Raw genomic sequence first — 23,630 nt, forward strand, 5'->3', positions numbered from 1 at the left:
AATTTGTACATAAGTATGTTAATTTTGATATTGAGGATTGATTATAAGTTTTTTTTAGATTTTTTTTTTTCAGTTGAGAGTCAAGTTAAAAATATAGGGTTGATTCTCTTTGAAATTCTGAACTAAAATATATAATGCGTTCGGTTTGTGATACCACAAAAAATAATAATCAACAGGGTCAAGGGAACAGGCGAAACGCAGCACAAGGGAGAACCGGAGAATGAGAGTTTTCACTACTCCTTCATCAACTTCTGATACTGGTGGTAATAATAATTCGACACTGTTTTTTGAAAATTTTTCTTCCTCAGCTATTGTCCCTAGAAAAAAACAGAGAGGTTTCTATCATGCTCCCAATTAACAATAATAATGCTGCTGCTGAAATAATCCACATCAATGACGAAAAATTAGATCTTGAATCATCATTGTTATAGGTCAATCTTAATTCTTAATTATTAATTTTATATAAAGACAATTATATGAAAATGACTTATATGTTCTATTCATATTAGATTCTCTTTCTTCATTAAATATTCAATACTCATGACATGTACATTAAATGTATTGTTCAACGTTAATATTCGATTTAATTATTTTAGAGTAATTATCTAAATCAGTCTTCTTCAGGAATTTTAAAAACGGATATTTTAGTTTCTAAGAAAAATTAATACATAGATTAATTCCTAAGATTTTATTCTGGTAGACAGATCAGTCTCTAGTTTATTTTTCGGCAGAAAAATTACTCATATCAGTCTCCAAAAATTTTAAAAGTAGACATTTTAATCTAAAAAAATTAATACACAGATTAATTTCCAATATTTTTTTATGTCAAACATAACAGTCCCCGTCCATTTTACTTTTACTATATGTGGACCTTTATTATTATTAACTTAGTTTTGTGCATGTGGATATGACGACACTAGCATATTAATACACTATTTTTGTTAGAAACAAGTAAGGTGAATAACGATGCTTTGAAATTAAAATTAAAATCTTTTTTTAATACAAATATATTTTTTAAAATAGGACATCTTTTGATTATATTAAATACAAAAATATCAAATGATTTCGACCTTAAATTTTTTGTAGAATAATAATCTCTAATAATTTTATTGAATATTATTATTATTATTATTATTATTATTATTATTATTATTATTATTATTATTATTATTATTATTATTATTGATGAGTGACTATATATATACCTTTTATATCATAATAAATTTATTATTATTTTTGTTCAAAAAATACAAAAATATTATGGTACATTATTATTATTGTGCAAATAATAATAATAATAATAATAATAATAATTTTATTTTATCTTTTTAGATGGAAAACTGTTATGTCTGACGGAGAAAAATATTGGGGATTGATCTGTATGTTAATTTTTTTTGGGGACTAAAATGTCCGATTTTAAAATTCTTGGGGAATGATTTGATGGATAATTACTTTGTCGAAAAATAAATTGGGGACTAATTTGTCTGTCGGAGTAAAACTTTGGGGATTGATCTGTGTATTAATTTTTTTAGGACTAAAATGTCCGCTTTTAAAATTTTTGGGACTACTTTTGTAATTACTCATTATTTTATTAGTTTCTATACTTTTACCAAATTTTTAATTAATTCTTTATATTTTTTTAATTAGGTTCTTATATTGTTTTTAATTTTGTAATTAAATTTTTTTATATCAAAAATATTAAAATTAACAGAAGATTTCTCTCAAAATACATATAGTCAAAGATCTAATTAAGTTTTTAATTATGAATATTTTTAATTTACGAAAAAATATTCAGTTAACTCTAACATTTTTTACACTAGAAATAATCTACTTATAAAATTAAAAGTAACGTACGGACTAACTAAAAAAAGAAAAAAAATAAAAATTTAATTACAAATTGAATAAAATTATAGAAATTAACAAAATAATTAAATCTTAATATTCTAAGGTATGTTTAAGGTTACTAATAGTAATTCAAGAATTCTTTAAAAATATTACTTATTGAAACACAAATACTTTTCGATCTATACAAATATTGAAAATTATTTGTTATATATTCTCTCTCTTCAATAATTATGGATTTTTTGGTACTATTATTGTTAGCTTACTTTATGATTAACTAATTATACAATTTAATTAACATGTGTTTTAAAAATATATATTAAAATTATTAATTAAAAAATAATTATATATATTTATTGTATATTTATTAAAATAAAATAATTAATTTTTAAATTAACTACTGAAAAATTTATTTAAATGTATGAATTTGATTAAATCATTATGAAAAATTTTATAATTTGTCAATACATTAAAATTAAAACTTTTTTTATTAAAAAAATCAATTAATGAATGACTTTTTTTGGTTTCATAATATCTATTAAACTGTCACTCTCATTTTTTAGTATAATACTTTTAATTGAATTATCAATTATACTGTAATAAATAAAAATATTAAAAATTATTTTACTATTTTCTTTTTTCCATTAAGAGTTATTTAGTAAAACTAAATTATATTTAGATTACTCTTGATTTATTTTAACTCTCTTATTAATTGTATTTTTCAAACAAAATGATAGATAAAAGAAACAAACGAAATAAATTAAAATAAAATGAATTATTTTTGTTATAAATTTTGCATAGAAAAATGATATTTGACAAATATTATAATGGAATAAAGAATAGAGTGATAAATAAAAAATCAAGATAGTATATTAGATATTAAATAAAATTTATATTAAGATATTGGATATGGATTATTGTAACATGTAAATGGATTTCATTTTAACCTTCTGACATCATATATATTTTTTAACTATATATAAAGAATAATGTATTAGCTGTTTATTTAATGTACAAACACGGTTTATATATGAAATATTAATGGCAAAAAAATGGAAAAAATAATAAATGGCTATCTTAAGTAGAATTTAGGGGTGAACACAGTTCGGATCGGATTAGATATGACCAAAATTTCGATCCAATCTGCATTAAAATCATCGGATCAGATTCAATATCTACAGTTTTTAAGCTTAGATCCGATCCGCACATTTGCGGATCGGATCGGATCGGATATCGGATATCGGATATATCCGCAAAATAAAAAAATATTTTTAAAAGCTTATTTTTATTTAAAAAATATCAATAAAATTTATTTTTTCTATTCTTTTAAATATGTTTACTTTTAAAATAATATTAAACATACATTTCTTAAATAATAAATTAAAATAATGAAACATATATGATAATTATTAGTTGAAATAAAATATAAAAAGAATATTTATTTATTTATTTATTTTTGTGGATACGCGGATATGAGGATCGGATATGCGGATACCTACACAAAATTCACAATCTTATCTTATTAGTGTGCAGATCTGGTCCGATCCGATAACCCTGCGGATCGAATCCATATCCACAATTTTTAAATCAAATTTAAATAAACACCGCGAATATGCTGATCAGATCCAATCCATAAACACCCCCACTAAAATTTGCTCATGCTCTCCCTTTCCAAGTAAGAAATATATATAAATATTTTCCTTTTATCAAATTTTTTTTAAATAAATGTAATGAGTCTATATGCATTTCCTTACTTTAATAAATTGAGAAATGAGGAATGTATATAGACTCATGACTCTTATATATATTATTAAAAAAATGATAAAAGAAAAAAATTATTCCATGATTTATTATAATTTTCAATTAGTTATTATATATATTTTATGAATAAAAATTATGTGAAGTTAATAGTTAAGAATTGTTTGATAATTTAATAAATTTGACTAAATTATCACATCTAATAATTCTTAGCTATTAATTTTATATAAAGACAATTTTATGAAAATAATTTATATGTTCTATTTATATTAGATTCGCTTTCTTCATTGAATATTAAATACTCATGATATTTACATTAAATGTATTGTTCAACGTTGAAATTCTAGTAAATAATGTTAGAATTATTTTTTTAAAAATATTTTATTTTACTTTATAAAATATTTTTAATCTAATAATCTAAAAATTTATTAGTATTTTTATTTTTTATTTGCGAAAATACTACAATTTGAATATCTCTCAAAATTAATTGTGTCACATTTTTTCTGTTGACCATACATAAAATTAATGGTGTGAAATTATTAATTTTGATTTTAATTTAACTGAATTTAATTTTGATAATTTCAATAAATTTTTTAAGATGATGAATTAAATATATTAAAAAATATATTATTTTTATTCACTCTAATTTTATGTATAAAAAATGTTAGAGGGTCATTAAAATTTATTGTTTTTGACCATTATTTAGCTATCACTCAATTTATTTTGTGTAATTTTTTTATTCTAGCAATCTAATAATATATTTATGACATACTTTTAAATATTAATAGCTAATTAATAGTCAAAATTTAAATAACAAATTTTGATATCCTCTAACATTTCTATTCATGTATGTATATCGAACTATTGACGTAGATCATCACAATTAAACAAGATGCGAGGCTCATTAAATAAATTAACATATGAAATAGAAGATCCAAATTAAAAAGAAATTTTTGTTACATCTTTATGGTGAGTTTGTTATGAATAATAATAATATTTTTTTTTATTACTTTTGCTTGTCATGGAAGTTTATTAGCAATTTCATATGATGCTGTCCTAATTTGTCTTTCTTTAAATATTTGGTTATGAGAACTAACCATAAAGACCTGTCAAGGTAACACATACACTATGTAGTTACTTAATATATCCCATATTACTCTTAATTTTATGACATATTCTATTTTTTCTGTGTTCATCATTTTCAATTTTCGCACAATAAAAAGTTCAGAGACAAAATCTTTTTAATCAATAATTTTTAATATTTTTAAATTTTTTGTCATAAAATTAAGATTCAATTGATAGAAAAAGATAAATATCCTTTTAATTCTTAATTAGGATACACCTCACTTTCAGTCATTTCTTAATTTCAATTCTTGTCTTTTTCGTACTTACCTCTCACACATACACCCACCATCATCATTAGTTTCACTCGGTCTTCTTCTCGCGCTACTATATTCTATTCTCTGTACAAAATCACTTTTCTATTTTTCTGCTCAACTTTTTTTACGCCACTTTTTGTTTTACATTATCACCGCCTGTTTTGCATAGTCTCACCGTCTTTTACTTTGTTTCGCGCTGTCATTATTACTGTTTTATTGCTACTGAAGTTTGCATCTTTTCAGATCTATTTTTGAAGTTAGTCTATTTCTAAGTTCATGTCTTCCAGATTCGTTTTTCTCTTTTTTTATTAGATCTGTTTCGGTGATATATTAATTAATTTTTCTCGTGCCTGAAGGTATTATTTAAATCTATTGTTTGAATATATATTATATATTATATTTAAATTTGTAAGTATGTTAATTTTGACGTTGACCAGTGATGATAGGTTTTTTTTTTTCAATTTTTTTCAGTTAAGTATCAAGTTAAAAATAGGATTGATTCTCTTATTTTGAAATCCTAAACTAAAATATATTGTGTGAATGTGTGTTCGGTTTGTGATAACACAGGAAATAGTTATCAACAGGATCAAGGAAACAGAAAACAGTACAAGAAAGAATGAGATGACTACTACTTCATCAATTTCTGGCACTGATAATAATAATGCGGTAATATTTTTTGAAAATGTTTCTTCCTCAATTGCTAGCCCTAGGGATCACAGAGAGGCTTCTATCATGCTCCCAATTAACAATAATAACGCTGGTGCTGAAATAATTCACATCAGTGACGAAGAACCAGATCTTGAATCATCATTATCAGAGGTCAACATTAATTCTGCCCCTTCAATTTTATCAACAACGGAACAAACCAAACAACATGCCTCAAATCTTTTAACATTACAAAGAAATTTTGGAATCAACACCGCCAACAACAACCACCAACAAGATGGTGTGTCACTCGATTTATCCTTACACCAGTTTGGCAAATAAAAGAAACTTAAATGGAAAATAAAAACTAAATGATACTTATTGTCGGGTTGCTTCGCAACAAACTCTTTTTTACTGTCATTAGTTTGACGGTTGTTTCTGCTAGGTCAGTAGACGGGTGGATCGTTAGCGATCAAGCTCGCCTCCAAATAGTGTTTCACCCTCTGGTCATTGACTACGAATCTGTCATTTGAATTTTTTTTTTGAAGTACTACATGACCATAGAGTGAGACTTCAGTGACTACAAAAGGTCCTAACCACCGGGACTTGAGCTTCCTAAAAAAGAGCTTGAGTTTAGAATTGAAAAGTAAAATCCTCTGGCCTGGATCAAACACTCTTGAGGTAATATTTTTATCGTGCTATTTTTTGGTCTTTTTCTTGTAGAGCTTAACATTTTCATAAGTAGAGCTCCTGAACTCATCAAGTTCATTCAGCTGGAGCAGCCTTTTCTCACCTGCAGCCTTAACATCAAAGTTTAAGAACTTTGTTGCCCAATATTTTTAATTGAATTATCAATTATATTGTAATAAATAAAAATATTAAAAATTATTTTACTATTTTTTTCATTAAGAATTTAAGAGTTTTTAGTAAAACTAAATTATATTTAGATTACTCTTGATTTATTTTAACTCTCTTATTATTAATTGTCAAACAACATGGTAGATAAAAGAAACAAACGAAATAAATTAAAATAAAATGAATGATTTTTGTTATAAATTTTGCATAGAAATAAAAATGATATTTGACAAATATTATAATAAAATAAAAAATAGAGTGACAAATAAAAAACGAAGATGCATGGTATATTATATATATAAAAAATTATATTAAGATATTGGATATGAATGATTGTATGATGTAAATGGAATTCATTTTAACTTTCGGGCATCATATATATTTTTTTACCTATAATGCATGTATTAGCTATTTATTTAATGTATAAACACGGTTCATGTATGAAATATTAATGGCAAAAAACTGGAAGAAACAATAAATGACTACCTTAACTCTCATACTCTTCCTTTTTAATATAAGTAAAACATATATATAAATATTTTTTTATCATTTTTTTTAATAAATGTAATGAGTCTATATGCATGTCCCTACTTTAATAAATTGAGAAATGAGGAATGAATATAAATTATAGACTCATCACTCTTATATATATTATTAAAAAATAGAAAAAAATTGATAAAAGAAAAAAATATTCCTTAATTTATTATGATTTTTAATTAGTTATTATATATATTTTATGAATGAAAATTATGTGAAGTTAAATAGTTAATAGTTAAAAATTATTCAATAATTTAATAAATTTGACTAAATTATCATCTAATAGTTCTTAACTATTAATTTAGATAAAGACAATTGCATATAAATTAACACCATATTCGTCATGACATAAAGGTGACAACCTTTGAGGGGAGCCTTGGTTATCTTGTAAACAATGCCTTGGCGGTTAATTGTTACCATTTTTTATTACAAGTCCGGTTATTTTCTATTTAAAAACATAATGTCAACACACAAATAATTTACTAAATTTAGAGTCAAAAATGAGAATTTAGTGCTAGAATAGATATTATTAAAGAATCAAAGATAATAAATTAAATATCTACATAGTCCACAATATCATAGTAGGCATTTCACTTTTTTAATTATTATATATTATTAATCACTAATATTATGAAGAAGCACATTTGCCTTAAGTGGAGAATATGCTTCAATTCACTTTATAAGTTAGACTTCTCACTAGGCTCACATTGTTCATACATACATAGATACACTAAAAGAATAAAAGAAATACAGTAGTGTATTAACGAAAAAATTTCTATAATTTTCATTTTCTGGTTTACTGTCCACCAACTCTAATATATGTTAATTCTTTTTTATATAATTTCCTTATTTTTGTGAAAAATAGTAAACAATACATACATATAGTCCAATGTAGTAGTAAGATATATGGGTGCTGATTCTTTTTTATTAGTGTTTTTCAACTTTTTCAAAATTTTTTTCTCAATCTTTTCTTCTTTCTTAATATATATGTTTTCAACTTTTTATTTGTGTTTTTAATTTTTTAGTATTTTTTATCTTTATTAATAAAGATCAACTTTTCATTTAAAACACAATTTTTTGAGGGTTTTTAAAAATTAAATATTATTATTTAAAATAAATTATTTTTATATTATTTTTATACACATTTTTTTTATAAAAAAAAGTCAGGTAAATATATCCTAATTTTGGACAAAATCAAAATAGACCAACTCCAATTTAAATTGTAATTGAGTGAATATATAGTTTAATCTTTTAAAATGTTGTCATGGTAATGAATTGACTAAATCGTGTTTGATACATTTTGATTTATTCACAATAAAAATAAAATAATAAAAATACTAGTTAAAGTATGAAGGTAGAAGAAAAAATTTTATGAGTTAAATATATCAAATGAGAAAAAGTTTATAGTGATTAGAGTGTATAAGAATTAAATGGGTGGGTCCAATTTGAATTAAAATTGAGCGATAATTCCTTTAATTTCAGCATAAAATTAAAAAAAATCACCAGAATAATGCTAAAATCAGAAAAACTAACTCGATTTTTTTGAATCAGAATGACTCTATCTGATTTACTAAAAATATATTTTAGTAAATAACATAGAATTATTTTGTTTAAAAATATTTTATTTTACTTTATAAAATATTTTTGATCTAATAATCTAAAAATTTATTAGTCTTTTTATTTATTTTTATTTTTTATTTACATAAATACTACATTTGAATATCTCTCAAAATTGATTGCGTGTCACATTTTTTCTGTTGACCATACATAAAATTAATGGTGTAAAATTATTAATTTTGATTTTAATTTGACTGAATTTAATTTTGATAATTTCAATAAATTTTTTAAGATGATGAATTAAATATATTAAAAAATATATTATTTTTATTCACTCTAATTTTATGTATAAAAAATGTTAGAGGGTGATTAAAATTTATTATTTTTGACCATTACTTGGCTATCACTCAATTTATTTTGTGTAATTTTTTTATTCTAGCAATCTAATAATATATTTATGACATACTTTTAAATATTAATAGCTAATTAATAGTCAAAATTTAAATAACAAATTTTGATATCCTCTAACATTTCTATTCATGTATATCGAACTATTGACGTAGATCATCACAATTAAACAAGATGCGAACCTCATTAAATAAATTAACATATGAAATAGAAGACCCAAATTAAAAAGAAATTTTTGTTACATCTTTATCATGAGTTTGTTATGAATAATAATATTTTTTTATTACTTTTGCTTCTCATAGAAGTTCATTAGCAATTTCATATGATGCTGTCCTAATTTGTCTTTTTTTGAATATTTGGTTATGATAAAGACCTGTCAAAGTAACACATACACTATGTAGTTACTTAATATATCTCATATTACTCTTATTTTTATGACATATGCTATTTTTTGCTGTGTTCATCATTTTCAATTTTCGCACAATAAAAAGTTTAGAGACAAAATCTTTTTAATCAACAATTTTAAATTTTTTTATATTTTCAAATTTCTTGTCATAAAACTAAGATTCAATTGATAGAAAAAGATAAATATCCTTTTAATTCTCAATTAGGATACACCTCACTTTCAGTCATCTCTTAATTTCAATTCTTGTCTTTTTCGTACTTACCTCTCACACATACACCCACCATCATCATTAGTTTCACTCGATCTTCTTCTCGCGCTACTATATTCTATTTTCTCTAAAAAATCACTTTTCTATTTTTCTACTCAAACTTTTTTTTACGCCACTTTTTGTTTTACATTATCACCGCCTGTTTTGCATAGTCTCACTATCTTTTACTTTGTTTCGTACTGTCATTATTACTGTTTTATTGCTACTGAAGTTCGCATATTTTCAGATCTATTTTTGAAGTTAGTCTATTTCTAAGTTCATGTTAATAAAATTGTGAAAGAATAGAAAAATAAAAGAATTATGAAAGAAAAAGATGAAGAAATTTTATTGATTGTTGATTGAATGAATTGTAAACTATAAAGGTAAAACTAAGTATATATAGAGTATTGGCTTATGAAAGATAAAATTAGATAAAGATAAGATATAGATAAAGATAGAGATAACTATAAGATAAGATAAAGACTAAATTATAATTTAATTTGTGTATTCTGTTGGGCTGAATTTGTGGGCCGTGAGACGTCTTTATTGTTGTCATGGGCTAAGGTGGAAGAGTGGTTTAATACGCCCCCGCAAGCTGGAGGATGAAAGATGTCAAGAACACTAAGCTTATTCAGATTAAGATGGAAGGGTTGAGGAGACAAAGGCTTGGTGAAGATGTCAGCTAGTTGCCCAGAAGAGGGAATTGGGAGAAGTTTCATCACACCAGCTTGAGCTTTTTGTCGAACCAAGTGACAATCAACCTCTAAATGTTTGGTCCGTTCATGAAAAACCGGGTTAGCAGCAATATGAAGAGCACTCTGATTATCACAATATAAAACTGGTGGGCGAATAGGAGAGATGCGTAAAAATTGTAACACATTTATTATCCATTGAAGTTCACAAGTTGTGTTGGCAAGTGCACGATATTCTGCTTCCGTGGAAGAGCGGGCAACGGTGGTTTGTTTCTTGGTCTTCCAAGAGACTAAAGAACTGCCTAAGAAGAAACAATAACCTGTTAAAGATCGCCGAGTGTCAGGACATCCGGCCCAATCAGAGTCACTGAAGCCGAGAAGCTGAATTTCTGATTCCCTTGGAAAGAAAAGTCCTTTGCCGGGACTAGTTTTCAGATATCGTAACACATGCTTGGCAGCTTGAAGATGAGATTCAGTAGGAGATGCCATGAATTGACTTAATTGTTGAGTGGCATACATGATGTCCGGTCGAGTAGTGGTGAGATAGATAAGACGGCCAACCAAACGACGATATACAAAAGGGTCGGATAGCAAGGGACTTTGGTCTTGATATAGTCTTGTGGTACTATCCATTGGAACAGAGGCAGGTTTAGCCCCTAATAAACCAGAATCCTCCAAAAGATCAAGACAATATTTTCTCTGAGATAAGCAAATTCCCTTCTCTGATTGAGCAACTTCAATACCCAAAAAATATTTTAATGGGCCCAAGTCTTTAATTCGAAAGTGTTGGTGTAAAATAGACTTGATGGCAGCAAGTTCAGAAATAGAATTACCAGTGAGAACAATGTCGTCAACATAGACTAAAAGGATAGAAATTTGATCACCAATGAATTTGACAAATAAACTATAATCAGATGAGGTCTGCTGATATCCATGAGATAGCAAAAGATGAGAAAGTTTGTCATACCACATACGACTAGATTGTCGTAAACCATACAGTGACTTTAGTAGCTTACAGCATTGATTCGGTTGAGGAGATATAAATCCGGGTGGCAGAGTCATATAAACATCCTCAGAAAGATCCCCATGTAAGAAAGCATTATTGACATCCAACTGATGTATAGGCCAATGCTTCATAGAGGCCAATGCCAAAACTAATCTGATAGTGGCAGGCTTGACAACAGGGGAGAAAGTTTCCAAGAAATCAACACCTTCAGTTTGAGTGAACCCTTTAGCCACAAGGCGTGCTTTATATCGATCAACTGAACCATCAGGCTTGCGTTTGATGCGATAGACCCATTTACAGCCAACCGGCTTAACCCCTGCAGGGCAATCAACAAGATGCCAAGTTTTGTTCAGCTCAAGAGCATCCAACTCATCTTTCATAGCACTACGCCAATTAGAGTGTTGATTGGCGTCCTTAAAAGACTTTGGCTCAACGTCAGAATGTAGAGATAAAAGAAACTTTTTATGTGAAGATGAAAGAGAAGAAAAAGACATGACTGAAGATAAAGGATACTTGCACTTTGAGGGAGATTGATTTGTAGAGATGAGAGAGGAATTACACAAGTAATCAGAGAGATATGCTGGAGGTCGGTGAGGCCGGTCGGAATGACGAGGATGGGGTTGCTCAGGTGGTGAAGAAGGTGACGGGGGATGAGAAGGTGATGGTGGACTAGTGTCTAGTGTTGAAAGGGATTCGGTGGTCATGGGTTCAACTTGGTTAGGAAACGATAGTGAGGAAGAAGGAGAGGTTGTTGGAGAAAATAAAGAACTAGGTGGAATTGGGTCAATGGGTATAGGTGAGGGTTCAACTGGAAGACTAACTGAATCTTGTTTTTGAGAAGGTGTGTTTGGCAATGTTGGGCTAAGTGTCTGGAATTGGACATTTTTTGTGACTAAGGGCAAGATCTTTTCATAAAAAATTACGTTTCTAGAAATCTCAATTCTTTTATCTTCTAAAACATAAACAATATACCCTTTAAAACCAGATTGAAAGCCAATAAATACAGCCTTTTTGGCTCTTGGATCAAATTTTGATCTATTTGTCATTTGGGTAGAAACAAAACATAAGCATCCAAAAACTTTAATGTCATGATAATTTGGTGGAAGATTGAGTAAAATCTCAAATGGTGTTTTAAAATTAATTGCAGATGATGGAACTCTATTAAGTAAATAAACAGCATGTCTAACAGCATAAGACCAAAAAGATGATGGTAAATTAGATTGAAACATAAGAGCACGAGCTATATTTAAAATATGTTGATGCTTGCGTTCTACCCTTCCATTTTGTTGAGGAGTTTCAACACAACTACGTTGATGAATAATGCCCTTTGAAGCATAAAAATCAGGTAAAATAAATTCTGGTCCATTATCAGAACGAATAGTTTTGACTTTGGAGTTGAATTGTGTTTCAATTAAAGTAATAAAATTTTTTATTTGATTCTGTACTTCTCCTTTTGATTTTAATAAAGTAACCCATGTAAAGCGGCTAAAATCATCAACAATAGTAAAAAAATATTTATGATTATGAATAGAATTTTGTCGAAACGGACCCCAAATATCAAAGTGTAATAAATCAAAACTTGCATTGGCTTTGTTAAAACTTTGAGAAAAAGAAAGTTTCTTTTGTTTAGAAAGATGACAAATGTCACAAGCCTCGTCATGATGCATAGAGATAAAAGGAAATTGTTTATGTAAATGATTAAGTCTTTGCCCAGAAAGGTGTCCTAAACGAAAATGCCATATATTGGAAGGTGTAATGGGTGGAGATTGGATGGAATTTATGGAGTGTGTAGTGGATGAATTTTTACCGAAATTGGGTTCAAAGACATATAATCCCTCTCTCATTCTGGCCAAATCAATTGTCCCCAAATTGTTGCTCTGTAGAGTGCAAGAAGAAGATGAAAAAGTGAGTTCACATATGAGTGCTGAAGTAATTTTTGAAACAGAGATAATATTAAAGTTGAAATGAGGTAAATAAAGAACATCATGAAGAACCAAAGATGGTGAAAATTGAACGATGCCTTTATAAGAAACAGTAGTTCGAGAACCATTTGGTAAATGAACAATAATAGGAGAAATTTGTGTGTAAGAAATAAACCAAGACAAATTTGATGCAATGTGATCTGTGGCACCAGAATCAATGATCCAAGTATTCAAGAATGAATCTCGATTTGAAGAATTGTTAACAGTAGAAAAGATATTGAAAGAACAAAGATAATGAGTAGTTGGACTTGGCATAAGTTCAAGTTGGTTTGAAGGACGAGCTTCTTCATTGAAAGGAAGTGCCATGAAAGAAAAGTGTTGGGCTGACGAAAGGTCCAAAAGAGACTCCGGATGAAGTTGTTGGTGTGCCCTTTCTCCTTGATCCATGGATGTCAGCAGAGCTCAAGAGGAGCTCTGATACCATAATAAAATTGTGAAAGAATAGAAAAATAAAAGAATTATGAAAGAAAAAGATGAAGAAATTTTATTGATTGTTGATTGAATGAATTGTAAACTATAAAGGTAAAACTAAGTATATATAGAGTATTGGCTTATGAAAGATAAAATTAGATAAAGATAAGATATAGATAAAGATAGAGATAACTATAAGATAAGATAAAGACTAAATTATAATTTAATTTGTGTATTCTGTTGGGCTGAATTTGTGGGCCGTGAGACGTCTTTATTGTTGTCATGGGCTAAGGTGGAAGAGTGGTTTAATACATGTCTTTCAGATCCATTTTTCTCTTTTTTTATTAGATCTGTTGCGGTGATATATTGATTAATTTTTCTCGTGCCTGAAGGTATTGTTTAGATCTATTGTTTGAATATATATTATATATGATATTTAAATTTGTAAGTATGTTAATTTTGACATTGACTAGTGATGATAGGGTTTTTTTTTTCAATTTTTTTCAGTTCAGTATTAATAAAATTGTGAAAGAATAGGAAAATAAAAGAATTTGTGAAAGAAAAAGATGAAGAAATTTTATTGATTGAATTGTACTGAAGTGTGTTGTAAACTATGAGGGTAAAACTAAATATATATAGAGCATTGTCCTATGAAAGATAAAAGCAAATAAAGATAAGAAAAGAACAATTAAAGATAAGATAAAGATAAGATAATAAAGACTAAAATTAAAATTGAATTTTTGTATTCTGTTGAGCTGAATTTGTGAGCCACGATACTTATTTATTATTGTCATGGGCTAAAGTAGAAGAGTAGTTTAATACGCCCCCGCAAGCTGGTGGATGGAAGATGTCAATAATCCACAGCTTGGATAAGTTCCTGATGAAATTGTTGAGAAAAGCGCGTCTGACGTGGTGACGCGGAGGAAGATGCGTGCGGCAGAGCTTGAGCTGCCTACTGCAAAAATATAAAAGGAGATGCTGTGCTTGAGCAGCGATCTTCAAAAACTGCGTACGGCGGAGCTTGAGCTGCCGGCGGCAAAAATATAAAAGGAGATGCTGTGCTTGAGCAGCGATCTTTAAACAATTGCGTGCGGCGGAGCTTGAGCTGCCGACGACAAAAATACATAAAAGGAGATGTTGTGCTTGAGCAGCGATCTTTAAACAATTGCGTGCGGCAGAGCTTGAGCTGCCGACGGCAAAAATACATAAAAGGAGATGCTGTGCTTGAGGGAGAGAGAGCAAGCAGCGATCTTCATAAAAAAAAATAAAGAATGAAAAAATAAAAAATAAAAAAATAAGCGCGTAGAGCGCAATAAAATTGATCTTTAGATGGCGCATAGAGCGCGATAAGAGTGCAGATGAAACTGCTAATACAGAATGCAGATTAAACCGCTGAAACAGAATGCAGACGAAACTACCGGAAGAAAGGAGGCACAGACGAAATTGTTGGTAAAGAATCGGGATAACCAACACTGTGGTAAGATTTTCACTTGGATGCATGTAACTAAATCTATGATTATTTATTGTGGGAGGAGGTTGAAAAAGAAGTATGGTGATTTCTCACCGAAAAGATGATAACTTATATATCCTCTTCAAGGAGGATACCATGGCTCTGATACCATAATAAAATTGTGAAAGAATAGGAAAATAAAAGAATTTGTGAAAGAAAAAGATGAAGAAATTTTATTGATTGAATTGTACTGAAGTGTGTTGTAAACTATGAGGGTAAAACTAAATATATATAGAGCATTGTCCTATGAAAGATAAAAGCAAATAAAGATAAGATAAGAACAATTAAAGATAAGATAAAGATAAGATAATAAAGACTAAAATTAAAATTAAATTTTTGTATTCTGTTGGGTTGAATTTGTGGGTCACGATACTTCTTTATTATTATCATGGGCTAAAGTAGAAGAGTAGTTTAATAAGTATCAAGTTAAAAATAGGGTTGATTCTCTTATTTTGAAATCCTAAAGTAAAATATATTGTGTGAATGTATGTTTGGTTTGTGATACACAGAAAATAATTATCAACAGGGTCAAGGAAACAGGAAGCAGTACAAGAAAGAATGAGATGACTACTACTTCATCAATTTCTGGCACTGATAATAATAATGCGGTAATATTTTTCGAAAATGTTTCTTCCTCAGTTGCTGGCCCTAGGGATCACAGAGAGGCTTCTATCATGCTCCCAATTAACAATAATAACGCTGGTGCTGAAATAATTCACATCAGTGACGAAGAACCAGATCTTGAATCATCATTGTCAGAGGTCAACATTAATTTTGCCCCTTCAATTTTATCAACAACGGAACAAACCAATCAACATGCCTCAAATCTTTTAACATTACAAAGAAATTTTGGAATCAACACCGCCAATAACAACCACCAACAAGATGGTGTGTCACTCGATTTATCCTTACACCAGTTTGGCAAATAAAAGAAACTTAAATGGAAAATAAAAACTAAATGATACTTATTGTCGGGTTGCTTCGCAACAAACTCTTTTTTACTGTCATTAGTTTGACGGTTATTTCTGCTAGGTCAGTAGATGGGTGGATCGTTGGCGATCAAGCTCGCCCCCCAGATAGTGTTTCACCCTCTGGCCATTGACTACGAATCTGTCATTTGAATTTTCTTTTTGAAGTACTACCTGACCATAGAGTGAGACTCCAGTGACTACAAAAAGTCCTAACCACTGGAACTTGAGCTTCCTAGAAAAGAACTTGAGTCTAGAATTAAAAAGTAAAACCCTCTGGCCTGGATCAAACACTCTTGAGGTAATATTTTTATCGTGCTATTTTTTGGACTTTTTCTTGTAGAGCTTGACATTTTATAGGTAGAGCTCCTGAACTCATCAAGTTCATTCAGCTGGAGCAGCCTTTTCTCACCTGCAGCCTTGGCATCAAAGTTTAGGAATTTTGTTGCCCAATATTTTTAATTGAATTATCAATTATACTGTAATAAATAAAAATATTAAAAATTATTTTACTATTTTTTCATTAAGAATTTAAGAGTTGTTTAGTAAAACTAAATTATATTTAGATTACTCTTGATTTATTTTAACTCTCTTATTATTAATTGTCAAACAAAATGGTAGATAAAAGAAACAAACGAAATAAATTAAAATAAAATGAATGATTTTTGTTATAAATTTTGCATAGAAATAAAAATGATATTTGGCAAATATTATAATAAAATAAAAAATAGAGTGACAAATAAAAAACGAAGATGCATGGTATATTATATATCAAAAAAATTTATATTAAGATATTGGATATGAATGATTGCATTGTATCATGTAAATAGATTTCATTTTAACCTTCTGACATCATATATATTTTTTTACCTATAATGTATGTATTAGCTATTTATTTAATGTATAAACACGGTTCATGTATGAAATATTAAAGGCAAAAAACTGGAAGAAACAATAAATGACTACCTTAACTAGAATTCGCTCATACTCTCCCTTTTTAATATAAGTAAAAAATATATATAAATATTTTTTTTATCAATTTTTTTAAATAAATGTAATGAGTCTATATGCATGTCCCTACTTTAATAAATTGAGAAATGAGAAATGTATATAGATTATAGACTCATCACTCTTATATATATGATTAAAAATAGAAAAAATTGATAAAAGAAAAAAATATTCCTTAATTTATTATGATTTTTAATTAGTTATTATATATATTTTATAAATGAAAATCATATGAAGTTAAATAGTTAATAGTTAAAAATCATTCAATAATTTAATAAATTTGACTAAATTATCATCTAATAGTTCTTAACTATTAATTTAGATAAAGACAATTGCATGTAAATTAACACCATATTCGTCATGACATAAAGGTGATAACCTTTGAGGGGGAGCCTTGGTTATCTGTGAACAATACGTTGGCGGTTAATTGTTACCCGTTTTTATTACAAGTCCGGTTATTTTCTACTAAAAAACATAATGTCAATACACAAATAATTTACTAAATTTAGAGTCAAAAATGAGAATTTAGTGCTAGAATAGATATTATTAAAGAATCTAAGATACAACAACAACAACAACAACAACAACAACAACAACAACAACAACAACAAAGCCTTGTCCCACTAAGTGGGGTCGGCTACATGAATCAAACGACGTCATTGTGCTCTGTCATGTATCATGTCTACAGAGAGACCGTTTACATGTAGATCTCGTTTGACCACCTCATGGATGGTCTTCTTAGGTCTTCCTCTGCCTTTCGCCCTTTGTCCATCTTCCATCTCATCCACCCTCCTGACTGGATGTTCTATCGGTCTTCTTCTCACATGTCCAAACCACTTGAGACGCGATACAACCATCTTTTCCACAATGGGTGCTACTCCAACTCTCTCCCTTATATCTTCATTCCTTATTTTATCCAATCGCGTATGACCACTCATCCATCTCAACATCTTCATCTCTGCCACACTCAACTTATGTTCGTGCTCCCCTTTAGCCGCCCAACACTCCGTACCATACAGCATAGCCGGTCTTATAGCGGTGCGATATAATTTACCTTTAAGTTTTAAAGGCACTTTTTTGTCGCATATAAAACCAGATGCACTCCGCCATTTTGACCAACCTGCTTGGATCCTATGATTTACATCCTGTTCAATCTCTCCATTATCCTGTATGATGCACCCAAGATACTTAAAACTTTTAACTTTTCGTAGGATGTTTTCTCCAATCTTCACCTCTATATTGGGGTTTTCCCTTCTCAGACTGAACTTACATTCCATATATTCCGTCTTGCTACGGCTTATGCGCAGACCATACACTTCTAGAGCTTCTCTCCATAACTCCAACTTCTTATTTAGGTCTTCCCTTGACTCTCCCATAAGGACGATATCATCGGCAAAAAGCATGCACCATGGCACAGGCTCTTGGATATGCTCTGTGAGTACTTCCAAGACTAATGTGAAGAGGTATGGACTTAGGGATGATCCCTGGTATAATCCTATACCAATAGAGAATTCCTCTGTCACACCACCTTGAGTCTTCACACTAGTTGTGGCCCCATCATACATGTCTTTAATTGTCCGAATATATGCGATCCTTACTCTTCTCTTTTCTAAAACCTTCCATAAGACCTCCCTTGGTACCCTATCATATGCTTTTTCCAAATCAATAAACACCATATGTAGATCCATTTTATTACTACGATACCTCTCCATCATCCTTCTTAATAGGTATATCGCTTCAGTAGTAGATCTGCCTGGCATAAATCCAAATTGGTTCTCTGTTACTTGTGTCTCTTTTCTCAACCTCCGTTCTATCACCCTTTCCCATAACTTCATAGTATGACTCATAAGCTTAATCCCTCTATAGTTTCCGCAACTTTGTATATCCCCCTTATTCTTGTAGATAGGTACCAAGGTGCTCTTTCTCCACTCATCAGGTATCTTCTTTGACCTTAAAATCTCATTAAAAAGCATGGTTAACTAGTTGATGCCTTTTTCTCCAAGACTCTTCCAAACCTCAATCGGAATATTATCAGGTCCTACTGCCCTGCCATTTTTCATCTGTTTTAGAGCCTCTTTTACCTCGAAGTCTCGAATCCTTCGATAGTAGTCAAAGTTTTGATCTTCTTCCCTTGTGCATAATCGACCAAGGCTTGGAAGAGTCTTCTGTCCCTCATTAAATAACTCGTAGAAGTAGCTCTTCCACCTTTCATTAATTTTCTCCTCTAGAACCAATACCTCTCCATTCTTATCCTTTATGCACTTAACCTGATCCAAATCTCTCGTTCTTCTTTCCCGGCTCTTTGCGATTCTATATATACCTTTTTCTCCTTCTTTCGTACCCAAAGACTGGTAGAGACCCTCATATGCTCTTGTTCTTGCTTCACTTACAGCCACTTTTGTCTCTTTCTTAGCCGCCTTATATTTTTCCCAATTATCTGCATTGCGGCATAAAGACCACTTTTTAAAGTATTCTCTTTTTATCTTTATCTTTTCTTGTATACTCGCATTCCACCACCAGGACTCCTTGTCTCTTGGTCCTATTCCTTTAGATTCACCAAAACTTTCTTTTGCGGTTCTTCTAATAACTTCTGCCATCTCCCTCCACATCTCTTCCGCGCTTCCATTCCCATCCCACTTTGCCTCTTCTCCTACCCATCATAGGAAGCTTCTTTGTTTCTCACCTTTCATCCGCCACCACCTTGTCCTTGGGTTCTTCGTATGATGTCTTTTCCTCAACTTTTGCTCAACGCGAAAATCCATGACGAACACCCTATGTTGTGTTGTCAAACTCTCTCCCGGGATAATTTTACAGTTAATGCAAAATTTCCGGTCGACTCTCCTCAACAAGAAGAAGTCGATTTGAGAGCTTGTCATGCCACTCTTATAGGTTATAAGATGTTCGTCTCTCTTTTTAAAACATGTATTTGCGATGAGAAGATCAAAGGTTGAGGAAAAGTCCAAAATAGTTTTACCCTCGGCATTGATCACTCCGAAACCATGGCCTCCATGAATACTCCCATATCCAGTCACTTCTCTCCCAACATGACCATTTAAATCTCCTCCTAAGAAAATCTTATCTCCCAAAGGTATGCCTTGAACCAAACTCTCTAGATCCTCCCAAAACCTTATCTTGTGTTGTTCGTCCGAACCCACTTGCGGTGCATAGGCGCTAATCACATGGAAAGCACCTCCCTCCACCACAAGTTTGATAGAGATGATCCGATCTCCCACCCTCTTGACATCCACTACGTCCTTCTTCCACTGCTTATCCACAATTATTCCAACCCCATTCCTATTCTTCACCTTTCTTGTATACCAGAGTTTGAAACCAGAAGTATCCAACTCCCTAGCCTTTGCACCAACCCATTTCGTTTCTTGTAGACACATAATGTTAATCTTCCTCCTTGTCATGGTGTCCACCACCTCCATGGACTTTCCTGTTAGAGTGCCTATGTTCCATGTCCCAAATCTCAACCTTTTATCGCTTCGACCTTTACCTTTTACCTTGTGAACTAGCTTATTTACCCTCGTCCGTTCATGAAAACGCGAGAACCCTTGCTCATTTAACACTACATCCGGGCACCGATGCAGCGGCTCTTGCTTTGACACCGTACTCGAGCCATACGGCGCGTTGCTTCCGGGCAACGACCTAGCTTTAGCGCAATAATGTCTTTGATTCATGTCATGGGGGTTCGGCTATATTTTTATGTTGGTTGCCGAAGACCTAACACAACCCTCCTCCTTTATCCGGGTTTGGGACCGGCTATGTACCGCAAGTGTAACATAGGCGGAGTTATTAAAGAATCTAAGATAATAAATTAAATATCTACATAGTCCACGATATCATAGTAGGTATTTCACTTTTTTTAATTATTATATATTATTAATCACTAATATTACGAAAAAGTACATTTGCCTTAAGTGGAGAATATGCTTCAATTCACTTTATAAGTTAGACTTTTCACTAAGCTTACATTGTTCATACATACATAGATACACTAAAAGAATAAAAGAGATACAGTAGTGTATTAACGAAAAAGTTTCTAAAATTTTCATTTTTTGGTTTACTATCCACCAACTCTAATATATGTTAATTTTTTTTACGTAATTTCCTTATTTTTGTGAAAAATAGTGAACAATACATACATATAGTCCAATGTAGTAGTAAGATATATGGGTGCCGATCCTTTTTTATTAGTGTTTTTCAACTTTTCAAATTTTTTTTCTCATTCTTTTCTTCTTTCTTAATATATATGTTTTCAACTTTTCATTTGTGTTTTTAATTTTTTAGTACTTTATCTTTATTAATAAAGATCAACTTTTCATTTAAAACACAATTTTTTGAGGGTTTTTTAAAATAAAATATTATTTTTTAAAACAAATTATTTTAATATTATTTTTATACACTTTTTTTATAAAAAAAAAAGTCAGGTAAACCTATCCTAATTTTGGACAAAATCAAAATAGACCAACTCCAATTCAAATTGTAATTAAGTGAACATATAGTTAAATATTTTAAAATGCCATGGTAATGAATTGACTAAATCGTATTTGATACATTTTGATTTATTCACAATAAAAATAAAATAATAAAAATACTAGTTAAAGTATGAAGGTAGAAGAAAAAATTTTATGAGTTAAATATATCAAATAAGAAAAAGTTTATAATGATTAGAGTGTACAAGAAATAAATGGGTGGGTCCAATCTAAATTAAAATTAGAAAAAGATCACCAAAATAATGTAAAATCAGAAAAAGTAACTCAATTTTTTTGAATCAGAATGACTCTATCTGATTTACTTTAAATTTTAAAAAATATATTTTAGTAAATAACGTAGAATTATTTTTTTTAAAAATATTTTATTTTACTTTATAAATTATTTTTGATCTAATAATCTAAAAATTTATTAGTATTTTTATTTATTTATATTTTTTATTTACAGAAATACTACATTTGAATATCCTTTAAAATTGATTGCGTGTCACATTTTTTTTGTTGATCATACATAAAATTAATGGTGTAAAATTATTAATTTTGATTTTAAATTGATTGCGTGTCACATTTTTTTTGTTGATCATACATAAAATTAATGGTGTAAAATTATTAATTTTGATTTTAATTTGATTGAATTTAATTTTGATAATTTCAATATATTTTTATTCACTCTAATTTTATGTATAAAAAATATTAGAGGATCATTAAAATTTATTGTTTTTGACCATTACTTAGCCATTACTCAATTCATTTTGTGTAATTTTTTTATTGGATAAAAAACCCAAATAAACCAAGCTGAAAAGTTTATTACCCAAATCAGCCAAAACAAAAATTATTTCAGCAATCTACCAATGACCATTTATATATAATTTGAATCAATATGATTCGAACTACAAATACATGTAATTCGAAACAATTTGCTTCGAATTACGTTTGAATGGATATGCATGTAATTCGAATCAAGTAGATTCTCATGTGACTCTATGGAGTTCGAATCATATTGATTCGAATTATTCAATGTTGGTGACATTAGGTAGTTCGAATTAAGTTGATTCGAATTACTAGTGAGTTGCCTATATAATGCTACGTTAGTTAGATATATATCAATTTTTTTTTCACATTCTTACTTGGATAGTTGGATATATATCTTATAGTTGATACAAAAGATATTTATTGTATAATTTTATTTTTCTAAAAATATTATATATATATATATATATATTTTGATGATTACACAATTTTAAAAATATTTAAAAAATATTATTAAAATTAAAATTATATTTTTTATTATTTGACAATAAAATTAAAAATTAAAAATTAGGGATTAATATTGCTAGGTAGGCAGTAGGTGTGGTGACAAATTTGTACCCTAACAAAAATATTAGGGATTAATATTGCTAGGTAGACAAAAAAATAGCCAAAACTTGCCTTATTTATCATTAATTATATAAATTTGGTTACAGAATATTAGGGTGTGTTTGGCAAATGCGTTGGTGAAGAGTCACAAAAAAAAAAAAAAAACGCGTTGGTGAAGAAAGAAGTGCGTTTGAGCTTCTTGAAAGTTTTACTTTTATGTTTGGCAATTTTTTTCTTTCTAAACGCAGAAACGATTCTGCCTCTAAACCCACGTTGAGAAGAAGCTAAAATTTGTAGCTTCTGCATTTCACGTTCATGGTTGCTGATTACCTTTAGAAAATTAGGTGAGAAATTTTTTTCTTTTTTACCAACCTTACCTTTCATTTTTAGTTCTCTGTAGTTCTTTCTACTTTTTCATAGTTCTTCTTTCCATTTTTTTAAATCAAAATCGTTCAGATTTGTTTCAATCACTAGTAAATTGAATATTTTAATTTTTATTATTTTTAGTACTCATTTTCATATTTTAATTTTTAATGTTACGATTTCTGATGTTATGTTTTTATATGA

The 23,630-nt window shown here is 29.2% G+C and overlaps 1 protein-coding gene across 1 annotated transcript in view; it reads left to right on the forward strand.

Moving 5' to 3' along the window:
- The first annotated feature begins 220 nt into the window (after positions 1–220).
- The window catches only part of LOC107640059 (uncharacterized), a 29,742-nt gene continuing 6,332 nt past the window's right edge, over positions 221–23,630 (forward strand). The window contains exon 1 of the mRNA XM_016343613.3: positions 221–335. Within this exon, the coding sequence (XP_016199099.2) occupies positions 221–335 (115 nt within the window). The remainder of the gene's footprint in view (positions 336–23,630) is intronic.

The sequence above is a fragment of the Arachis ipaensis genome, chromosome B5, assembly GCF_059453495.1.
Source record: "Arachis ipaensis isolate K30076 ecotype BB chromosome B5, ASM5945349v1, whole genome shotgun sequence".
Classification (NCBI taxonomy): domain Eukaryota; kingdom Viridiplantae; phylum Streptophyta; class Magnoliopsida; order Fabales; family Fabaceae; genus Arachis; species Arachis ipaensis.